This window comes from Diabrotica undecimpunctata, chromosome 8, assembly GCF_040954645.1.
Source record: "Diabrotica undecimpunctata isolate CICGRU chromosome 8, icDiaUnde3, whole genome shotgun sequence".
NCBI lineage: Eukaryota > Metazoa > Arthropoda > Insecta > Coleoptera > Chrysomelidae > Diabrotica > Diabrotica undecimpunctata.
Window position 1 is genome coordinate 24001530 of NC_092810.1, and position 25643 is coordinate 24027172.

The window sequence follows — 25643 nt, forward strand, 5'->3', positions numbered from 1 at the left end:
AACTGACTTTCGTATTTTTCATTTACTCACACAATATCTTCTTCTTCTTTCTATGCCGTCCCCATTAACGGAGATTGGAGGTTTTCATTTCTAAAAGTTTCTCTGTCCCTTGCAACATGGAATAATTCGTCTACAGTCATGTTAGTTCAGTCTCGAATATTTCGCAGCCATGACTTCCTCTTTCTACCTATTCCCTTTTTGCCATCGACTCTACCCTGCATGATGACCTGCAGAAGACTATATTTATTATTCCTCAGTATGTGTCCAAGGTATGCAGTCTTGCGTACTTTAATTGTTCTCAACAATTTTTTGTCTTGACCCATCCTTCTCAGCACTTCCTCATTGGTGACCCTGGCAGTCCATGGAATTCTCAATATTCTCCGGTATATCCAAAGTTCAAAAGCTTCAAACTTCCTAACTGTTTGCGCTTTTAATGTCCATGTTTCTACCCCGTACAATAGTTGCGACCAGACGTAACACTCAACAAACCTCAGTCTCAGCGCAGTATTCAGATTTTTGTCACAGAACAATTGCTTGAATTTTAAGAACGCTGCCCTTGCCATTTCTATTCGTAACCTGATCTCTTGGTCTGGATCTAATTCTGTGTTGATGTAAGCTCCCAGATATTTATATTTTGTCAACTCACACAATATGAGTACTATAAATAAGTTGGAGATAGATTTTTACCTAGATGAGTTAACGTATTATGGAATGCAATTTTTAGATTCCCCATGTCAGTTCATTTATCGTGTGTTTACTTTGTAAATTGTAGAAAACACAGATTTGACAGTTTCCTGAATTGCTCAATAACTACTTCGCTACAGTTGGTTTGGAACTTTCTCAGGCTATTCAACCCCTTTAAACATGTTCCACCAAGACCACCCTTAATAAACAACATGTTTTCTTAGAGCTTCACAACAAAGGAGGAAATTGAAGTTGAATTCATTGTTTATTTTGTTATTAATATAATAATACAATACAAATTAAATTGCAATATTTATAAGTATTTAAAAATGACAATAATATACATAAAAAAATACACTACAATACAGTGCAACATAATTCCATATAATAATACAATACAAATTAAAATGCAATATCCATAAGTATTTAAAAATGACAATAATGTAACAATATTAATAAAAAAGTCCTCCCCGACTGCGAATCGAACCCCGGTCTCCCGCATGACAGGCAGGGATACTGACTACTATACTACCAAGGACACAACATAGAAATATTTCAAAATTGACAGTTCTGGATCATACAGTGATTTATTAAGATTATTATTTTGAAATACAAAAGACTAATATAATTATGAACATTTAATAAATAATACAAAACATATCACATAAATAATAATATTAATAAATATTTTATTATATGTATAATATTATATGTATATATATCTTTATATAATATATATATATATATATATATATATATATATATATATATAATATTAAATTATTATACAAAAGGAACATTTTTATATTAGAGAGGAAGAGAGAGAAAATATATCTTCTGTTTTTTTCTTACTCATTATTTTACATATGTAATGGTTTCACAGATTCACTCCCATACAAATTTCCAACGTGGAGCGCGCGTATAGAAGTATATAACGCGTATATAACTTAAAAAAAAAATTGAAAAACCGTATCTCATAGACCGTGTTAAGTTCAGTGTAACCAAGCATATTGTGTTTAGTTATACATTTAAAAAAATTTAAATTTAATATTAAACTTTCCAAAACCAATTTAAATTATTTTTTAGGTATTATTATTGAACTCTGCTGTTCATAATCATCAAATAATCATAAACAACTACATACAGTAAAACCTCCCTTAACCGAAACCTTTTTAACCGAAACCTCGTTTAACCGAAACGGCAGAGTTTCAATAATTTCGTCAATAAAAAGTAAATTTTTATCGCAAAACGTAAACAGTTCCATTAATTTCACTCACCGATTGATGCCTATGTGTGTTTGAAAATCAAAAAAACCAAGAGCTCTAAAAGATATTTCCAAAAAAGCACTTCCGGCTTTTTATAGAGGCCAAAAAAGCTCATGGATGTCGACCACTTTATTTTCAGAATGGTTCTAACATGAATTTGTCCCAAGTGTAAAATCCTTTTTAAAATCAAAAAACGTTCCCATCAAAGCATTGTTGCTTGTTGACAAAATCTACAAAATGGTGACAATTGTCAGATTTTTGCCACCGAATGTCACGAGCTTAATTCAGCCGTTAGACCAGGGAGTAATAGAGACATTCAACAGACATTATAGAGGAACATTCTTAAGAGATCTGTTATTACAGAACACAAATGAATCCAAAAGTGTTGATTCTCAAATCTTTAACAATGAAACATGTTTCATTGTTAAACATTGGTGTGCTGAGTCATGGGTCAAGATCAAATCTTCAAATGCTGGAACAAACTTTTTGATGGGATTTTGATTGACGATCCTGCAGAAGAAAATGGTAAAGAAACGACAGAAAAAATTAAACATTTATAATAAAAATTTGGCCGGGATCTGAAAATAACCAAGAAGTGATACGTGAGTAGTTAGCAGCCGATGACTCAGAAAGTGAATTCATCGACCAGGACATTATTGATATGGTTCTTCGTCCAGACAACCTGAGCGTATCAGACGACGAAGATGACGATCCAACAGACAGCACGAGACCGCCGAATGATTTTCATTGCCTTAGAGGTAAGAATTTTATACAGTAGGCCTAATTAGTTAGGGACGCGACTAGGTTCTTAATTTTTGCATAAAATTGGTCATTGCATAAAGTTTTGTCCTTGTCAGATTGCTTTACGTTTCGTCGAACAATCGTTGAGGCAAACTTATGACGTTCTGCAAATAAACGATGGAGAGATATAGCTGCAAAACATCGTTGTCAAACATAAACGCAAAAGAAAATAGAAGATTTCTTTAAAAAAGAATACTATAAAAAACAATTTTATTTTTAACCGAAATTATTGTTATCCGAAACGGCCTATCCCCCCCCCCCCCACCCCAATTATTTCGATTAACGGAGGTTTTACTGCATTGTATGGATACCATCTCATGTGGGGATACCAGGAAATGAGATAGCTAATCAAATGGCCAAAGAAGCTTGTAAAATCGGAGATCTCAGTTCTATCATCGGAGAGATCCGATGATAGAACTAACCAAATTCCTCACTCAGATATCAAAAAATGCATCAATGAGTACACAAAAAACTTATGGTTACGAAGATGGCAACTCTTACCATATAATAAATTGCGGCAAGCAAACCCAGATCTATCGGCGAAAACACCAAATTTAGTAAACCGAAGGGACCAGGTTGTACTACATCGTATCCGAATATGACATACCAGACTGATGCACGAACACTTACTAAGGAAGGAACCTCCTAGAATATGCTACGCCTGTGACACCAATATAACTGTAGACCACATTGTTATAGACTGTCCATTATATCAAATGGAAAGATAAGCTACTGGACTACCAAGTGATATAAAGTGCGCTTTAGACAGTGCGGATTTAACAAAATCATTAGGTTTTTAAAGAAAACGAAATTGTATAATCAAATATAAGTGATACTTCAATAAAAATTATAAATTATAAACAACATTGTAAAAACTTTATAGTTTATATTTTATATTAATCATTATAATATAATAGTCTATATTGTACCACCGCTAATAACCTTCTATGTATGGTTGATGCGGGTTATTCCCAATAAAAAAAAATTATTGAACTCACCTACATATTGCCAGACGAAAGTAAACACATCCATTTTAACCGCAACGAAACGAACAGCATTCGCTGACAAGACAATATTCTTTTATGTAATATTTACTTTTTGATTTCGTCGTAAAGCCAGAAACACACTGAGTCGGTAGTTTATTTATTTATCATTAACACTAGACAGTGCCACCAGTTGCCATGAACTTTCCAAATACAAGTCAAATTTGATAATATGACATGTAACTGGTGTCCTAGACTAAATATGGTTGGCCAAAGTACGGAGACTAATCTTAGATGATTAGTACTGTTTGCATAATTAATACTTATCGGTGTATATAATTATGAGCCTGATTTAATTAACAATAATATTATTGAACGCAAAGTACAAGTGTATAATTAAGTGCAAATACAGAATCTCAAAGAAATGTTGGTAAAGTTAATATTTTCATTTTTCTTCTTCTTCAAATTGCATGTTATTACGAATAGGCTTCTTTTTTTAAGTGCTATCTCCGCGTCGGACGTTGGCAATCATCATAGCTATTCTGATTTTAAATTCAGCTGCTCTGAATACTTTAACTGATGGGCATCCGTTACATTCCCTCAAGTTACGCAGGTATGAGATTCTTCTCCTCCTTTGCTTATCTTGCCTTGGATATTTCGTCCTATAATTAGTTCAGGAAAATAAGATATTTCTCGTGATACTGACCCAGCCAGACAAACGAAAGTTGTTTTGAGTAGTATGGACCTCTTTAACAAGAATCTATATCAGCAGAAAAACGTTTGAGATTTAATTTCAATACAGGGCTCCTGCCATTCGCCTATACCTATCTCGACCTTATTAGGTCTCCTCAGAGAGACTTATGCAGAAGCTCTGATAATTCGTAAACCTGGTTTTGGTAAATTTTGGTAACAGTTCTATCATCTGCTGAAAATATTCTTGTATCTTCATGATAATCACCTGTTTTTTTTTTAAATTAAAGCATTAAAAAACCACCTTGTATTATCAAGGAACCTTTAATCCTGAAGATAATGTTGTGAAAATTGAACGTCTGTGTCCTGCCATATTTTACCTACTGTGTAATCCTTATTTTACCAAGTTTGGTCTAAATAAAATATTGGTTTAAGTCCTGCACGTAATTTAAAAGTGGTTCTGAAGTATCTCCGTCTCCAATAAACAATTTCCTCAGTATCCATAAGAGTTGCTTTTCTATCATGCTTTACCCATTTAAACTTCAATTCTCTTATAGTTCCTCTAGTTTTGTCTGTCCTATTTTAGGGAGACACCAAAACTTTGATAAGTGTTGGTATTTCTTTTTTTTTTTTAATCAAATTCGGGAACTTTTCTTCTTTTACCGCTTTTAATTTTTTTCAGTAAATTAAAGTTTTTATCTCTTTTTTTACATCCTGCATTTTTGTTAGGAGGGGGATAAAGGGGTAGAATACGAAATCATGGAGTTGATTCCAGTTTACTATACATAGCCTCTTCTACTCAAACCTACACTTTCACGCTGGTATCCCCTGTAAACCGAGCAACCCAAAGGTTGGTTGGGTGGTGGAAAGTTGGGTCGGGAACTGACGAGAGCGGGTGAAATGGCCCTCGGAAAAGGGGGTTTGGCGTTAGGTTAACTACCCAACCCTGTAAAAAACCTTTTGTTATTAGAGCTACAAAGAAAGAAACCGGACTGTCTAACCTACGACAAACTCGCAAACGAAATAAGGATAATAATTTAAAAATTTGCACGTGGAACGTAAGAAGCCTTTATCAACATGGAGCCACGGCTCTGCTCATACAAGAAATGAATAAAGCCAAAGCCGATATCATTGCTTTACAGGAAATGAGGTGGACTAGCTCAGGCATCCTGGAAAAAAATAACTGCAATATTTACTACAGTGGACATCCTACCCGACACGAATTTGGTACCGGATTTATTGTAAGCAGCAAGGTCAAATATAGAGTAATCGATTGTATTACACTATATTAATATTAGCATTATTAGCATCCATGCTCCAACGGAAGAAAAAGAGGATGATAAAAAAGACATGTTCTATGTGGCACTAGACCGAGAGTGCCCAAAAAAATGACATCAAAATAATAGCAGGAGACTCTAACGCCCAAAGTCGGAATATCCAATTTAAAAAAGGAGATCGAGACAAGGAGAGAAAAAATCGGCATTAATAAAGTAAAAGATCCCGACACGTAAATAAGCCAAAAAAGTTAGAAGAAAAAGAAGACATTAACCAACTATGGGCAAATATACGAGATATTGTGTTACAGAAATCGATTGAAATATTGGGCAAAACCAAGTCAGAAAAAAGAAATCATTGGTCATCATGACTGCGGACAGAAATCATGAGTGCGAAATGGTCACAAATAGAAAGAACGCAGCATATCAAAAAACCATCGACGCAGGTTGTACACGGAGAAAAAGAGAAGAGTATAGACCTCTTAGAAAAGAGGAAAAACGTATCCATCGACGTAAGAATAGGGAATACAAACAGAACACTCTCAATGAGATACAACAAACCACGATTAAAAATTTGTAAAGACACTAACGGTGAAATTCTACATGATAAACACTCAGTTCTTAACAGGTGGGCACAACATTTCAGCGAACATCTAAATATAAACGATATTAAAGGAGGTTACAACATAGAAAATCAACAAAATCTACAAAGTCAACTACATAGTGAAGACCCAAGAAGAGAAGAAGTGTCAAATGCTATCCTAAAACTCAAAGACAATAAAGCCCCAGAAATTGATGAAATATGTTCGGAAATATATAAAAAAGGTGGTGATCAACTTTTAGCAACAATCCATAAACTAATAGTACTTATATGGCAGAATGAATTGGTACCAGAAGAGTGGCTAAAGGGAATAATATGTCCGTTGCATAAAAAGGGTGATCAACTAGAGTTTAAGAACTATAGAGGCATTACTCTGTTAGCATCTGCGTATAAAATCTTTGGAAATATATTGTTTGAAAGACAATTGTTGTTATACAAACATACAAAGGATATTGTTGGTCAATATCAATGCGGAAGTACTGCTGGAAAGTCAACTACATACCAAATACAAGCACATAGGCAGATTCTAGAAAAGTCACTAGTATATAACATAGATACACACCATCTCTTCGTCGTCTTCAAAGCAGCATATGACAGTGTGAAAAGATCTGCATTATTATGATGCAATCATAGACTTTGGGATCCCACCTAAGCTAGTTAACTTGACCCAACTAATAATGCAAAACGTAAGCTCATGCGTTAGAATTGAAGGAGAAAACTCCAAGTTCTTTGACATTAAGAATGGACTAAGACAGGGGGACGCGCTGGCTTGTCTCCTCTTTAATATTGCCTTGGAAAAGGCAATCAGACAATTAAATATTAGAATGAATGGAACTATTTTTAATAGATCGACAGAAATTCTCTCATTCGCTGACGATATAGTTATAGTGGACAGATGTATGAGTTTACAAGGGTTGCGGACGCGGCAAGTGAATTAGGACTTGTGGTAAACAAGAAGAAAGCCAAATATATGTTGGTTTCTAAAAATCCCCGAAATATCCAACAGAGAATTCAAATTAACAACCAAATCTTTGAGCAAGTCAAAAAAATTTACATATCTTGGATCGCTAGTAAACGCAACAAACACGACAAGCGACGAAATAAAAAGACGCATAGCAATAGCAAACAGAACTGTTCACGGTCTCCAGAAACATTTAAAAAATAAAAATATAAAACGTGCAGTAAAGCTCAATATATATGTTAAGACCTTAATAAGACCGGTTTTGATATATGAGGCTGAAACGTGGACCTTATCTCAAAATGATGAAAGATTTCTTGGTATTTTTGAGAGAAAAATTCTTAGAAAGATTTTGGGACCATAAATGAAAATGGGCTATGGCGTCGAAGATACAATTTTGAACTATATCAGTTATATACCGATCCAGATATTGTGAAATTCGTTAAAGTGCAGAGACTTAGATGGGCTGGAGACATTGCTAGGATGTCAGATCACGAATACACGAAGAGATTAACATTTTCAAAATCAGAGGGCACAAGAATCAGAGGAAGACCACGAAGGAGATGGATTGATGATGTGGAAGAAGACCTACAGATTCTAAGGGTCAGAAGATGGAGGGAAGTTGCCGGGAATCGACAGGAGTGGCGACTTCTTTGTGAGCAGGCCAAGATCCACAACGGTTGTCGAGCGTGATGATCATGATTTTTGTTAGGAGGTTTAACAACTTCATTTTTTAATTCACTTCGTAGTTTTATATATCGTTGATTGGCTTACACCTGTCATATTACTAGTCTTTTGAACAGTATCGTCAAGAGAAACAGAAGGATGTTCCATTCTTAAGAAACTATAAATATTGTTTATCTTATGATAGGTGGTTAATACTTATTATTCTTTTACAATTAAACTTAATATAAATATTTATATATTTAAATATATTCAACAAGTTTATTTTTAGTAAACGGAAACAATGCAGATAAGGCATAGTTTTTATTAAATCTAGTCATGTTATCATTTCGTTGTATAATGATATTTATTTTGCAAAAACTAGTTATCCATCAATCCAGTCAATCATAGCAAAATTTTATTTATTTGTATATAAACAAATTAATAATACTTTTTACATTTCAATATTAATGTATGTAAAAAGTATTGGTATTGACTGAAATGATAAAGACAAGAAAGTAGATCATTAAAGCTGGGCATTCACGTTCCGACTTGCGGTTCCACTTAGTAGGTGTAGCTGGATATTCGTCTCCACTCACGCTCCGACTTGCTATCCAACTAGCAGTCCAACTTCAGTTCTAGTTTGTTGTCACGACGGTGTACATTGCTTAACCAAAAAATATATCGAGTAAAAACTACGCAAAATATAATTAGGAGGAGGAAAATGGCAGCATTGTACTTATTATCCTTATCATTTGAAAAAAAGGAGAAAAAATGTTGGATGAAAAAATTATTTGTTGATCGTGTGAACTATTGTGACACGAAATTGCACAATGTCATTGATGAGGATGATTACAAAAACTACCTCAAAATGGACAACCACTTTTTCGCTGGAAAAAGTTGTTCTACTCATTTTCAAAAAAGATACCGTCATGCGTAAATGTGTCAGTACCGAACAACGCATTGTAGAAACTTTACGCTTTCTGGCCACTGGAAGGTCATTTGAGGATCTGATGTTCAGCTGTAAAATATCTCCACAACTATTGGGAAAGGTGATACCAGAAATTTGCAGGGCTATAATAATTTTAATTTTAATAATTTTAATAATTTTAATAATTTTAATAATTTTAATAATTTTAATAATTTTAATAATTTTAATAATTTTAATAATTTTAATAATTTTAATAATTTTAATAATTTTAATAATTTTAATAATTTTAATAATTTTAATAATTTTAATTAAGAGTTATTTTCTATTATTTATTTGCGAACTAGGGATCTTTGCTCAGCGATTTCGGACAGACAGCACCAATTGAGATTTTGTTTGGAGCTGATGTTATAAGCAAATTGTATACAGGGAGGAAATATCAGTTACAACGTGATCTTGTAATAAATATACTATTTTAATGGGGAATAAGCCACAATATGAGTTAGAAATTAAATGTATTTTACGTTTGGACTTCCATTTCGGAAATCGTTATCAAAATATTCCGAAGCTGAAATCGAAACGTCAAATAAATTTAATTTCTAACTAATATTCAGGCTTATTTCTAATTAAAATAGTAAATTTGCATAAGATGCCACAAGAAAATAACTTCAGAACAATATAAAGAAACAGTTACTTCTAATTTCAGTACAACTATGATTTAATGTTCGTTTTTTGTTGATAATTCTTCTGTAGCCAATCCGGAGTGTTGGAAATTGTACCTGTATGGGAGTGTGCGAAATAGATCTACAGAAAGGAAAATGATTTATCCTAACAAAAAGTAGATGGCGATGAAGAATCGTTTATTTTAATAGGAATTATTTTCGAGCAATTGAAAGTTTATTTTCTATTAAATATTTGCGAACTAGGGATCTTTGCGTATTCCTGCGTATTCCATATTCCTCTACGTCCCATTGTCAGTGCATACAACTGCCCTACACAACCATTAGCCAAGTACTTGGCCAAAACTCTTCAACCTCTCGCCGAAAATGTTTCATCCTTCGTCAAAAATTCTTTTTATTTCATTGAACTTCTTAAACAATACCCTCTCTCACCATCAGACATTCTAGTAAGTTTCAATATCGTTTCACTCTTTACAAACATTCCTATAGACGAAACTTTAAACATTCTGAAAACTAAATGAAGTATCCAGCAAGACCACTTATCTCTCAGTAAACATTGTATGTCCAACACTTATTTCATCTTCCAAAATTAATTCTACAGACAAATAGTGCTTCGAGACCCGAGCACTATTCACATCAATGCTCAAACCTACATATTGGCTACGATATTTTGACGATACATTCGTTATTTATCCCCATGGCAGGGATGCTTTGGTGTCTTTTCAACCCCATCTTAATGGTATTCAACTAAGTATCTAGTTCACGATGGAGGTGGAAACTGATTAATCTCTACCGCTTCTCGACCTTATCATAAAGAAAAACCAATCCCAAGGTTTTCATCACTCTGTTAATCGAAAACCCACCTATACCAATCGTTACTTGCATGCCAACTCTCATTATCCCCATTGACAAATTAATTCAGTCATTAATACGCTTGTCTCCAGATCAATAAGCCTTTCCGATGATGCAAGTAGATCCGCTGAGCTTTCTTGTTTAAAACAAGCCCTCATCCAAAATGGCTACCGCGAAAATCACATCAATAGGAGCATCCACAGACATCAATCTCCCACTCAATCTCAATCCAAAGACTCAGACCTTCATCATACGAAAGCTTTTCTTCCTTACATTAAAGGTGTCTCTGACAAAATCGACAAAATTCTTAATAGTCCAGTCGTCAGAGAGTTGAACCCTAAAAATTATACGAACAAGCTGAATTTTGCAGAGAATATTCATTTTGGGACCCCAAAAAAGATGGGGAAGTGGCATTGTCGTCTCTGACGACTGGAGTATAAATCAAGAGAAATAAAGGCAATATTTACCCCCCAACTAAAACTGTTATCTCTTGTTTAATCAATCATAGACAACATTCCAAATGAACAACACGAAGTTTATGAAATTTCTTATGCAGACTGCCCGATCCTATATAGGCCAAACAAATCGTAGAATCTAAAATAGGATTTATGAATATTCCATTTCTGTTGAAATGATTTGATGACATAATTGATTTTGAAAACTCCAGAACCATAGCCCCCATTTGCTTCTATAAACCAAGAATTATTTGAGAAGCCATAGTAATTGAAAAAACGTCAAGTTGTCTCAATATAAGAGATAACGTCATATGGTTACCTTTGACTTGGAGACCTTTCATAAAGAAAATATCGTCCGCTCCACCCGTCAATCAAAATCCTACTGTCAGAAATGTCGCACCAGCCCCCGCGTGAATCCCCACGCTAACCCTCACACCAATCTTCACCCAAACCACTTCACCATCGACGGTATAAATAAACCGTCCTCCATTCCCAGTACCAGTAATGCATTGTTTAGTGATCAGTGTAGTAGTGTCTGGGGGCTCGTGAGACTGCCCTGAAGAAGACATCGAAGAGGTTGTCGAAAGCTCGGCGCAATGATAATCGACGCGGTTCAACCCGGAAGACTGTTGAGTTTAATATTAATTCCTGATGTACAAATATTTATAAATACAGACAATTTTTTTTCCGTTAGGCAAAACTTTTAGAGCATACCTATGCATAGAGTTACTAGATTTAGAGTATTTTTGAGTATCCAATAAAACGTGTCAAGTAACTCAACTGTCATGAACATGTTAACATCTATGTTTTTTAACAACGCAAAACTCTTAACAAACAAATATGTCTTTAACAGTAAATTCGTTAATCGTATATCTTAAATGTAAACAATCCTTATTGTTTATATTTATAATTCATGTTTGCTGTAGTATTTGCTTCGTCTACCTTTCGCAATCCCGAAACGATTTGCTGGCAATAACCTCTAATCTTAAAACACTGATAGTGGACCAATATTATTTACATTTTGGCGAATGACGTTGATTTTTTTACTCCTTGTTTTATCAGTTTTAAGTACATATCTACTGGACTGTAAGTATTTGTAACATCACAGTTTTACAAAAATTAAGAAGCGTAATCTGATCAAGGTAAAAGTAGAGCCAGATTTTCATTCTTTGCCAAGTCTCTATCCAAAGCATCGTCTTCTTTCGTAGATTTCAGCCATTCAGCGCTATTCTGATGTTCGTTTTTCATGATCTGCATGTTCTATTTATTTTTATTCTTCCTGGTAGTTTCCAATGAAATATTCTTATAGGCGCTAACTTACGGAACTATTGCTTGGGTACTAAAAGTGCTACAGGCAACAGCGATTAACAAACTAAACCATATTCTGTGGATGGCTTGCATAAATATAACAGGTGCCATGAAAACAACGCCCACTGCTGCATATATGTCAAAGAGGTTGCGCTGGTGACAATAATGCGACTGCGCTCAGCTGGTGCAAACCTTAATGTAGGAATGGGACAAATGAGAACTCGTTTCTGGCGGCGAGAGCTGTATGCGTTACCCCTGCTACAGGCAGGCTGCGACTCAATTGAACCAAAGTTTGTCTTTGACAAACCCTACAAAATCGAAACAAGACAGTATAGAGAGACAATCGTGGCAAATGTCTATTGCATATACACCGATGGCTCCAAAATGGAAGAAGACTCAGGATGCGGGATATACTCCAGATCACTGAACTTAAGAATAAAGTGGGGTATGGGCAAAAATGCCAGCGTAATTTAGGCAGAACTGACTGGTATCTCCAAAACCGCAAAAGAAATAACCCAAAAGTTATAGCAGGGAAAACTATAATAATCTGCACAGATAGCAGACAAGCGCTACTAACCTTGAATATACCACGTGTCACATCAGGGTTAGTAATGGAGTGTCACGAGTCACTAACGCAAGCTTCGGATGGTAATACCATCATAATGAGGTGGGTTAAAGGACACGATACGAATAAAGACAACTGCATTGCTAACCAATTGGCTAGGAAGGCGGCAGGTCTAAGACTCTTGGGACCTGGGAATCTTTTTGATTGGTCAACTACAACAATCACGGAAATTGTCAAATGTCACTCCCATACTCAAACCGTAAAAAGATGGGAAGAAGGGCAAAGATGTAGACTTGCCAGGGTAACACTAAGTAACCTTGAGAAGTCAACATCAAAGAAGTACTTGGGAATGACCAGGAAAAACCTACACTTGACAGTTGGTTTTTTAACTGGTCATTGTCAACTAAGTGTGTGAAGGTGTAAACACCTCCACACACTGGGGCTAGTAGACACACCTCTATGTAGGAAGTGTGAACGAGAAGACGAAACTGTAGAGCATGTCCTATGTGAATGCCCGGAGTTATCGTTAATACGAGAGTACGCGTTCGACGAGTCCTGGCCCACACCTGCCCACATAAGGGATATGTCTCATGGTGACTTGTCCACCTTCCTAGAAATGGCAGGATGGACCATGAACTAAGGGCTATAGCTCCCTGGGAGGATGCACAATGGGTCAATTGTGGCCTAAGTGCTCTGGAACTTAACTCGCCCTTCCTACTCTACAGATACAGATACTTCAAGGAGGGTTTTCCATTCGGTCCATGACTATTTCTCCTCCTAGGTCTGCATTAAGACTCTACCATTTAGATCCATCTACCCTCGACCATAACAGACCATAATGAATGAAGAAGGTTTGCTGAGGGAGGTCTGGGCTCGAACTGGGCTGTAGAACCATAGGATGGATGGTATTTCATACATATTTTTTGTTGGCATATTAACTGTCAAATGTCAGAGATTGTTAACAATTTGTATGTTGAACATTTTAGTACTGATATAAACCCATTTATTTAGCCTTAATCATGCATAAAATACATTTTTAATTTATTCTCAGCTAATAATAATCCATCGAAGCAGTGATTTCAATTAAGACACGTTGTTTTGAATACATATACATAGTAAGTTCCTTTTTAACCGACTGCTAAGTCTGGCTCTGATACCGTTTATATGAATTATTAAAACAGGTGACACATCCATGAGTCTAGTAACTTTCTAAACAATGAAAAAACATCCGATAAAAATAATTTATGATGATGTAGAAAACCCCATTCAGCACTTAAACAATATGTTATGGCGTTATTTTAATTATTTAGCTAATGGATTTTAACAGTACATATACAAAGATTAAAATAAAATTAAACTTAATATTAATGTCAAATTTACACAGATATTCAATTGCTTCTGGGGAACATTCTACAAAGTCCTAGAGGTTTCCACGGTATGCACGATTTAGGCAATCGTGCCAATATTGAAACAGTGGTTTATGGTGTGTCTGGGTGAACCGTAATCGCACTGTGTACGGCCCCATTTGAACAGAGAGTCAGCATATTTATTGTGTCCTGTACGTATGCGATTAAGTCTCGCCCAGATGGGCCAGGGGATGAAACCATGAAACCCTAAGTTCGGTTGGATATCTGAATATAGTCTGATTCCATTGTTGGCACCTATCTTGTTGACCATTGCCAATGTATATCATAAGTGTTGCCAATTTTTCGGGTAGTTGTAATTGGAGGGCTTCTAGACCTCAGTCGCTGGTACTCTTTTTCAATATGTGATATATCTTGGTGGATTAATAATTGTACATTGGCTAAGATTTTCTGGTACTCTCTCGCTAATGCTCCTGTACGGCGTAGATTTGTTCGAAAAATATTACTCAAAATAGGCAGTCATCTCACTGGGGTTGATTTTATCGTTCCAAAAGCAAGAACATTATCGCAGAGGTCCTAAGTGTATCTGCAGAAGCACCCCAAGTTGTTCCAGTAAGTTTTGTTAATATATTATCTCTTGTTCTCAGTTTACCAGCTGCGTTTGTAATATGACTTTGAATGTTAATGTTCTATCAAGTGTGACGCCTAGATATTTAGGGTTGTTTTTAGGTAGATATTTCAAAATAAGGCCTATTTTAAATCATGTACGAAGAAACTGTCTCACAATTCAATCCGAATCTAGATGTTCAGTGGATGAAATGATGGTCCCATACAAGGGGAAAAAGGCAGGCTCGAGAGGACAATATGTGAAGAACAAACCAAAAAAAATGAGGTTTTAAAATGTTCATTGTGGCGTATCGGGGATAGTGTATGATTTCTTTCCCTATGGAGAAAACGATACCTTTAGAAACCATCGTTTTACAGATGAGGAAAATAACATGGGATTTGGGGCAAAATATGTTTTAACACTCTGTTTAGAACTTATTACATACCTTCAAAGTGAATATGGAATACTTTCTTTGGGAACTGTTAGGAAAGACAGACTACGGGGTTGCCCACTTGAACCTGATAAGAAAATGAAAAAAGATGGGAGAGGTTCTTTTGAGCAAAGGGTAGACAATAATAGTCGCATTGTCGTTGCAAAGTGGTACGATAAGTGTCATGTAAGACAATATCAATTGATGAATTAGCTAATACTACTCCGGTTAAACCCCCAACAGTAAATAAAAAAATAAATCCTAATGATCATAAAGTTACTGCCCTATAGGTGATTGAAGTTCCATGGAATGCTGCTAATTATCTAAATACTGCAGAGGTAAAATATGCCCGTGTGTCTACATCTATTCCGACAGTAAATATATGGTGGGCTCATACAATAAATCCAAGTAATCCAATTGCTACTATAGCATAAATTATTCCTAAGGTTCCAAAAGCTTCTTTTTTTTTTCTTCTTTCTTGTCTTACAATATGAGAAATTAAGCCAAATCCAGGTAAAATTATGTAGTTCTTATGTAGCCTCCATTCCAATGGCAACCATACAAAGATTCCCAAAAATGGAAAACAGGAAGATCCACATTCCATGCCCACAGTTGATTGTTCTATATAGAATACGCTTCAAAATACATAGATGGTATATGGGCATTTTTTTCTCAAATTATAGATATATTCATTAATAATTCTTGGCTACTATATAAAGGTGATGCAAGCATTCTCATCATCATCATATAACGGGGGTCCTACGGCGATTGCCGCTTCCCGCATTTCAGCCTCCATCTTTTCCTATCTCTCCAATCTCCCTCTTCTAAGCCTCTAGATTGCATTGTTTTTGTAATTTCTCTTCTCCAGGAATTTGGTGGTCTTCCCCTTTTCCTTCTTTCTGGCGGAACATACATTAAGGCTTTCTTTGGCCACCGCTCCTCCTCCATTCTCATCACGTGACCATACCATTGTAATTGCCTTCCTTGTATTCTATCTGAAAGAGTATCTCTAATTCCTGTACGGTTTCGTATTTCCTCATTCCTGATTCTTTCCATTCTCGATACTCGACATGACCTTCTAAGATAATCCATTTCCACAACGTCTACTTTATCTCGTTCATTCTTTGTCATCGTCCAACATTCGGCACCATATGTGATAATTGGTTCTACAATTGCTCTGTATACGCGAAGTTTGGTATGCATCTTTATTTTATTAGACCACAGTAATGAATTCAGTATTCGGATGCATTTTTTCCCTTGGGTTATTCGGTTTTGTACATCTATCTTAACTCTGCCATCTGCTGATATGATGCTTCCTAGATATTTATACTGGTTGCAGCCTTTTATGACTGCGTTTTCAAACCTCAGATCTGTGGTATTTCCTCCAATTTTTAAATATTCTGTTTTGCTTATGTTTACAGTAAGCCCCCATTTAACATATTCCTCAAATAATTTTCGATTCATATAATTTATATCTTCCTCATCGGTTGCAACCACCACCTGATCATCTGCAAACAACAATGTATACAGAGTTTCTTGTCCCACTTTGATGCCCATAAATCTACATTTATTTCTCCAATTCCTCAATGCTTCTTGGACGTATATTTTAAAGAGTGTCGGTGACAAACAGCATCCTTGCTTTAGGCCTTTAGTAACTTTAAATTCATTTGAGGTTCTGGTTCCAATTTTTACACAACTAACTGCATTTTCGTACAATTTATATATCGCTCGGATATACGTCGAATCCAATCCGGACCTTTGGAGGACCTCAAACATTTTCTTTAACGGGACACTATCATATGCTTTCTCAAGGTCTATAAATACCAAATGGGTCTCTCTACTTCTTTCGACACGCTTTTCAATTATTTGTCGTAGGATAAATATATTATCAAGGCAGGATCTCCCGGTACGAAAGCCGCTTTGTTCTTCAATATCTTGTATCTGTCTTTCAACCCTCTTCTTTAATATTCTGCCGTACAACCGGCCCACAGAGCTCGTCACACTAATACCTCTATAATTGGAACAGTCTCTTTTATTCCCTCTCTTATATATGGAGCTTATATAAGATTTATTCCAATCTTTAGGAATTTCCTGGTCTCCACACATACATTTATTGAAAAGGTCTACTATTAATTCTAAAAGTGCAGTCGGCCCATATTTAACCAGCTCTATGGGAATGTCTCCAGGCCCTGCGGCTTTTCCGTTTTTAACCTCTTTTAAGGTTTCCGTCAATTCAGATAATGTTATTATAGGGATTTCCTGTCTTTCGTCTCTGTTGTCTATTAATTCCCTTATCTTTTCCCATCTGTACTCTACTCTATCCTCTTTCAGCAGCTTTCTTCCACCCATAAATCTGTCCAGTTCATCACACTTAGCCTCCCAGTTTATATTTTTCGCCTTATCCACGTCTTTTTTAACTTCTCTATTCCATTTAGCGTATATTTCTCTGTCTTGAGGATCTTTGGATTGAAGCCATATGTGATATGCTTGTTTTTTCTTGAGAACTTTCTCTTCTAGTTCCGTTGACAACCATTCAGGTTTTCCTTTTTTCCGATTTTCAACTTTTCCCAGTGCTTCATTTGCCGCTTCATGAATATATTTTTTAATTACCTTTAATTACCTAATTATTATTTATTTTTTAATTACTTGTAGAATGCAAGCATTCTACAAGTAGATAAAAAAATAGTCATTCCTTTGAAACAATTTAGAATTAGACTTGCGAAAAGTCTACTGCAGGCTGATAAAATAAAAAGAGGACGTGCCAGCAATGAGCAGCTACCACTACTTTCCAAAAAAATTAAAAACTTGGTAAAGCCTAGACCCAAAGATGATATCAGATTTGATTATCTGGATCATTTTCCAGTATACGGTGCAACGGGCAGGTGCAGAAATTGCAAGAAGGGACTAACTGCTATATTTTTTAACAAGTGTAATATTAGACTATGTTTAGTGCATAACAGGAATTGTTTTATGGATGTTCACATTAATAAATAAATAGTTTTGATTAAATTTTGATAGTTCATATTCATATTACTTGTCCTTCATAATTATGCAATGTATGATATGCTATACAATCATATCCTTTTTCGGGATATACTGGTACCATGAATATTAGAGACCGTTTTCAACTGTTCCAGAACCCAAATAAGTGTGAAAACAGACGAAAATGTAACATACAGAGTATAAACGAGTGGATACTAAACAGAAAAAAGAATAGTATAATCACATAAGTAGAATGAAGTAGACCACATTGGTTAAGTTAAGAAGTATCGGCCGACTGTGTTAAAGATGGAGTTACACTACAAGTTTCCATAATGGTGTCAATCCGGTAATAAGCAAGCTGAATTGCTCGTAGGGTGGAAGAAAAAAAAAACAAAACAAGATAAGACGTTTACAAATAACCAGTTTTGTCAAATTACAAAGATTTTTATTAATAAGTGATTAAATTAATTAGTTTTTGCGCTAAGCTATTTATTTAAGCCCACTTTTCAATTAATAAAGATAGAACAACTTAGTTAAGACTTACCAATGATGGCTTATATCTTCGCAGCACGCTTTTATCAACAAAAACACAAACACACCGTGAACCTATAATAAATCTACAATAAATATAGTTTTTTCACTGTTAATCTTTGTTTTTAGTTATCGCTATTGTTTCAAAGGTTATTATGAAATAAACATACGATCCAAACATACAATTGTACTAGATTAGGAGTAAATAACGACGGAAATATATTGATAATTGCGTGGTTCACCAAACACTATAGGTCGCATTATACATTATCTTTGCGAAAATTCTAAAACTGCGGTCTCATTTCTAACATTTTTTTTATATTACGTATTCATTGGGGTAACGATTATTATGCTAATGCAGAAATTTATGAATAATTTAAACTCATTTTATCGATAAACAGAAAATTACTATAGTGAACTAATTGCACTGTTTACAAAATTTATATACAACTAAAAAAGACATGCAAATCGAAATTGTAGAAAAATACCTTTACCACAGAGCATATCACAGAAAACTAAATAAATGATGTTTGGAAAAGTGTAGTGCTTATTTAAATATTTTATTTTTATTTTTCTTAATATTTTTAACAGAGAGAGAAATTTGACAGGAGATTTATGTCAGTACCCCTTTGTTTCATTTTTGTAGTTGCCCCAATCCAACCCTATTGCCATTCAACTTATCCACGACCCAGCTCTCCAAACAAACCCTGAGTGCCGTTCGCACAGTTTCGTTTATTTTGCTTGCCCCATCTCCTGCCCCAATAATTTCTTTCCCCAATTTTCAACCCCCCATAGTAATACCCTATGTGGTAGGCAAAATATTACGTTACAACATATTTATGCATAAATATCTAAGTACTCTCTTTTGTAGCATAAAAGTCTGCTGAAATAATGAAGAAAACAGCTACACCAAAAGGCAATATCGGATCTCAAATTAAATTCAACCAAGGCCACTTAAACACTTTTTGCAATCTTGAAATCTAAGTGGTGTGCAACTGATTTGACAGCAAAACAACCCGATGATATATTTTTGCTTAAATATACAGTGTGTTGCTCAAATTTAACCCTTAACTACTGACGTGGATGTTTCAGGACGTAGACTCTGACATGCGGTATGTCATACCGTTGCCTATTCTCCTTTGTTTTTAATATGAATTTATCTTATATCACTGTATTTGTTTTTTATATCAACTACGGAATGATTCTTCACATTGCTGTAGCATAATATACTGCTACAAGTAAAATAAACTTTACTTTTTCAAGAATATTATGAATGCATGCATAATATTTAAAAAAATGGTGGACTTTACTACAAAATCGTTTATAAACTAAATTACAAGAAAAATTTATTACTTGCGACTAACAAATGGTAAAATAATATTAAAAGAAACAGACTAATGATTTAAATTTATTGAGAAACTAAAATACAAAATTCTGACAATAACCAAAAATTACAATAAAATAACTAGTCATTTTGGGCGCAAGGTCCGCAATTTTTCTTTGTACACTGTAAGCATACTGGTTTTCCACAAGAAAAGCACACATAAAAAGTCTTTCGCTTTAATGCACTTGGGCGTAAGTAACACGTCTTCTTTTTCTCAAGCCTTTCTTCAAAATATGCTTCTTTTTGGCGTTTTTGTGCTAGTATTCGTTCAATACCACATAATAATTCTCTCGGGATTCTGGGATTTTCGAGTCTTCTTTGTAGATGAGGTAAAACTAATTGTTTCGCCAACTCCTTTGTGTAGTTTAGCCTTTCCATATTATCTTCTTGTAGTTATTGGTACACAACATGCGAATTAACAGCAGCTATATCAATGATGCGGTAAAAAATAGTAAGAGGCCATCGGCGAGAACGACGTTTTACAGAATATTTGGCACACCTCCTTTCGTACAATTATAATGAGCTATAATTTCTGGTTTTCCAGTAATCTGATCCGTGCCTATTGAATGGTGCATAGAAGAAATAAGTAAAACAGCCCTCGATTTTTTTGGCACATGGGAAATTAGGGATAAACTTTTCGTAAATCCGTAAGTAGTTGAATTTACTTGCCTACATCGGTGTGGCTGGAATTCCGGAGGGATTTCCCGTTTATTTTTCTTGATGGTTCCCACAGACGTTAACGTCTTTACTTCTAACTGCTTTACTAATTCTATAGAACTAAACCAATTATCAGCTGTGATATTACAGTTAGTTCCATAAATAGGTTTAGCAAGCCGAAGAACTGATTGAGTTGGTTTATTCATCTTCTTTTCTTTCTCAGATAATCCAGTTCCGTCAGTGTCCTTGCCTCCATATATATAGGCATTGTATAAGTAACTTGTTCGTGCATCAGTCAGGCACATTATTTTAATGCCATATTTCACAGGCTTATTAGGCATATACATTTTAAACCTACACCTTCCCCTAAAGCCGACCAACATTTCATCAATACAAACACATGTGCCTACGGAATACAGTTTTTGACAATTTGATATGAATATATTAAATATGTTACTAATGGCTGCTGTTGGATCTATCTTTTTTCTTTCTTCTCTATCTAGAGGGTTATCAAAACGTAAACATTTTAGAAATATTGCAAATCTTTCTTTTGACATAACACATCTGAATATATCTCTATAGAAATATAGAATTTATATCTTCGTCATTGGATTTGAAAGCTGATGAGTTTAAAAGCAATCCCAAAAAGGCTTTTAGTTCTATTTCATCAATTTCATTTAGTTCTGGTATATTCATTCTTTTATAGTTTTCACGAATTGCACGTAATTTATTATTTGTCCATTTACGTATTTCTTGTATTATATCCTCAGAAATAAGAAAATTAAAAAAAAAAATGATAAAGTTTAGTTTCTTACATCTCTGGACCGCACAGCTGGTACTTTTGTTACAAGGTTGTGTAACGGAGTTCTTACATTTTTCGAGGGTGCTGTAGTAGACCACTTAAAACGATTTTTGCCATAAAAATATGACTTACCATTACCATTTAAATGATATTCGTCTTCAGAACTTTCCGACTGCTCACTTCCGGTGTCGTGTGAACTTTCAATACATACTTCTTCGCTTGCATCGTCAACATCACTATCACTAAAATATTCTAAATCACTAGGTACTTCGTCAGCCCATTGAGATAAAACAGCCTCAAAATCATCATCTGAAAGCTTTACAGTTTTGCGGCTAAATTTAGAACAACTGGATGAACTTGCTGCCATACTAACAGCAAAAGAATACACTACACTGCTTTTAACTATAGAAACGTAAATACTGACATGCGGTACTTGATACCGCAAGAAAACCTGCAGCAGTTGAGAGCAGGTACAATTAAACCCCACTTGAAGGTACACAGATGGTGTTCTAAGAATCTTTTATAAACCACGTTTTACAACAAAATATATTTTCGGCTCGGTATGGCATACCTACCACATGTCAGTGGTTAAGGGTTAAGTTAATTATCAATATAGAGACCGTGAATGGCAATGGAGTGGAGAAGACGATACAACATCAAACTTTATAGAATATACCAGGAACCTGATATCGTAAAATATAAAGATAAGACGTCTGATGTGGTAGGGCATGAAGACATGACATGGCATGAAGATCGATGAAATTATGAAATGTGTTTTAAATGTTTTTATTGTTTATTTTAATAATTTTAAACAATTGAAAACCATGCTTACTTTCGGATTTAATTTGCAATAACTTTTTTGTTTATAAACATTTTTTTAATTTAGAAAAGACCAAGTATTTTCAAGAAATCGTCTGTTGAACATTTTTATCTAGGATGCGTAGTTTTTTCTCAATATTTATTTCTTTGAATAAAAAAATCAAAAAACTAGTGTCAATTGTTGATGTAGAGTTGTATAATTGCTGTATTATTGTTTATTTAATATTTAGCTATATCCCTAACTTTTGCCTCGCAGTTTATTTTAAGTAATGTATTTATTATTTGATATTATATTTTCTATAACTTTTACTATGATCTCTATAAAGTCTGCTTGGTTATTACCTATTTTATTTTCTATTTAAATATTGGGACAATGGAAATTAAGTAGAATAGTACTTGACCCATATAAATCGTTGATAATTGCTGCTAATAAAAAAAAATAAAAATTCACGAAAAAATAAGCGCCCCCGGGTGGGCTCGAACCACCAACCTTTCGGTTAACAGCCGAACGCGCTAGCCAATTGCGCCACGGAGGCTTGTGTTAGATATTTAATTAATGCATATAAGTTTATAATACGTTTTCTAGAATGGCCTGATTTTGAATTTTTTAAGTTCAATTTATTATATTCCCATTTTTCCTTATAACTATTCTTTCTTTCTCTGGCAAGATCCTTCTGTTGTCTACCGCAGTCGTACCGATACAGTACATATTTCACTAACTATTATAAATGCCTAATACTTGGGCAGATCTCCTATATTACAAACTCTCAGCCTCCATCCAACTTTGGACAACTGGACTTTGTATTTCGCCTTGGTCTATCCAGGGTTATCCATCTTAGTGCTCGAGATAAAAAATTATCATATACATAGTTGGTTCTGTGAAGAGGGACATAAAAAGTTTGGTTTAATCGTGTTCTACGTAGAGGTACATGCAGACCAACCTGCTCAAGTAGCTGAGGACACAACACTGTAGAATTAATTATGCCATAAAGCATCTTTGCATCTTTAATTAATCGTCGGTCGTACAATGAGAGAATACCAAGTTGGGTTTCAATTTGATCATAATTATACTTGATTTAATTCAAAAGGTATACCCTGTTTATATGCTACATATTTCAAGAACTTGTGTTGAACTGTTTAAATTTTTGATATGTAAATATTATAAGATGGAGACCATACACAAGAACAATACTCTAAAGTTTAATTCCATAAGCGATGCAGGGTATATAAACAACGATAAATTTAACAGATAATTGTTAAAGATGTTCCAAATGAGTCTACTCGTTCCGATAAGTAACAGTATAATTATGACACTTTATTAATTTTTTTCTAACTCTGCCTGGATTGGTATGGGATGAATTGAGTAGCTCTATAACCGATGCAACCGGTCCCAAGCCCGGATAAAAGAGGAGGGATATAGGAGTAACACCTCTAAAAAAACAGGGTTCAGCTGACCCGGCTGATAGCACACTGTGAGAGTCCCTGCCTGAGGTACAGGTGAAAACCGGTCAACGGTCTCAAGAGCAGAGGATGGCTGTAAAAGTTATAATAGTCGAGAGGGCGGAAGAACCAAGAGGATCTGATCCAGAATGGGCGGCTGAAGAAAAGGTCCTCCAAACGGGGATTGTGGCGTTAGGAATTAGCAACCTAACTCCCAGAAAAACATAAGGGTAAGAAGAACGAAAATCGCAAGATGAAAAAGCCACACGGAAACACATCCCCGGGTGGAAATCCACACCTCTGACTGAGGGAGCCCCATCGGATAATGGGAGGGGGGGGGGCAATGTTGCGAAGGAACAGTCTTATCAAAAAAGCTTAACCAAAAATCAAAACGAAGAAAAGATCTAACATTCATATGTGCAACATGGAATATACAAGGATGGAACAAAAAGGCGACGGAAGTGATCAAGGAGTTTAGAGAAAGCAACATCGACATACTAGTAACAACAGAAACCAAAAAGAAAGGAAATGGAACAGAAACAATAGAAGACTGCTGGACTCCACTGCTGGAGGGAGTTGATAAAGAATGTAGAGCAAAGGCAGGAGTGGGACTACTAATCAAAAATAAGTGAAAGAACAGGGTTAGAATATGGGAACCAATCAACGAAAGAATAATTAAAATGCATATAGACATATACGGTAAAGAGACAGTGATACTCGGAGTATATGCACCAACAGACGATTCCCCGAGAGTAGAAAAAGAACATTTCACGGAACAGCTTCAACATCAAATAGAGCTAATTAAGAAGAACGTGGAGATAATTATAACAGGAGACATTAACGGCAGAACCGGAAGGAAAGAAAACGATAAAGTAGTGGAGAGATTTGGAGAGGATGAACAAAACGATAACGGAGAACGTCTGATTGAATTATGCGAACTAAACAAAGACAAAAATATTCATAAATATACATGGACGCAAGAAACACGAAAGCTGAAATCGATAATAGACTACATAATAATCAAACAAGATACCACAATATAGACAAAAGATGTGCGAGTCAGAAGAGGAGCAGAATGTGGAACGGACCATAAACTACTGACAGCAAAAATGGGCATATCAATAATTAATAGAATTTAGATACGGCAACTTCGAAGAAATATAAGAGCATATAAAGAAGGAGGAAAAGAACATATAACAAATAAACAGCACTATTATGAAATAAATGAACCAATAAAAAGAATAATTAAAGAAAAAAAGCAACTATACAGAAAATGGCTGACTACAAACAATGATGAAGTTTATAAAGAATATAGAGAAAAAGATAGAGAAGTGAAAAAACAAATAACACAACAAAAGAATGAAGAATGGGAAAGAACCTGCTTAAATATTGAAACATACATAGGAGGTACAAGAACTTCGGAGTCATGGAAAGTACTGAGAGGATTGAAACAAAACTCAAAAGAAAAAATTAAATTGGGAAATATAAGGACAAAGAATGGAAGGACTATTATAAGGAACTGTTAACAGAACAAAGACCACTATTCATTGGAAAAGAAAACAGGCGAAGACGAAGCAGATCTCCACAACAAGAAATAGAAATAACAGATAGGGAAATGAGAACGGCCATAAAAGCAATCAAAAAAAAAAGAAAGAACCGGGACCTGGAAGCATCTCACCTGAGCTTATAAAATACGGATCAAAAAATTACTCCGGATGATACAATGGATATTTCAGAAAGCCATAAATGGAGAACACCTCCCAAAGGAATGGACGGAGGCATATATGACATCTATATTTAAAAAAGGAGATAGAAAACGATGCGAAAACTACAGAGAAATAAGCGTAATATCATCAATAGGAAGATTGTATGGGAAGATACTTCGAGAAAATATAGAGCAAGCGATAAAAGGCAAAATCG

The 25643-nt window shown here is 35.0% G+C and overlaps 1 protein-coding gene and 1 non-coding gene across 4 annotated transcripts in view; both read right to left on the minus strand.

The window, feature by feature from the left end:
• Window positions 1-25643, minus strand: part of LOC140447289 (long-chain-fatty-acid--CoA ligase 6) — a 148358-nt gene that overhangs the window by 120089 nt on the left and 2626 nt on the right. Inside the window, exon 1 of one of the 3 annotated variants that reach the window (XM_072539869.1) lies at window positions 18635-18797. The exons of 1 other annotated variant lie outside the window; for it this stretch is intronic. Coding sequence is in view for 1 of the 2 variants with exons in the window: in XM_072539867.1 (XP_072395968.1) it covers window positions 3749-3782 (34 nt within the window). In the remaining variant the exon portion in view is untranslated. Of the gene's footprint in view, window positions 1-3748; window positions 3958-18634; window positions 18798-25643 lie in introns of those variants that run through there. One more of the 3 variants, XM_072539867.1, reaches the window with a different exon arrangement.
• Window positions 22746-22819, minus strand: TRNAN-GUU (transfer RNA asparagine (anticodon GUU)). The gene has a single exon. It is a non-coding gene; the product is annotated as a tRNA-Asn (tRNA).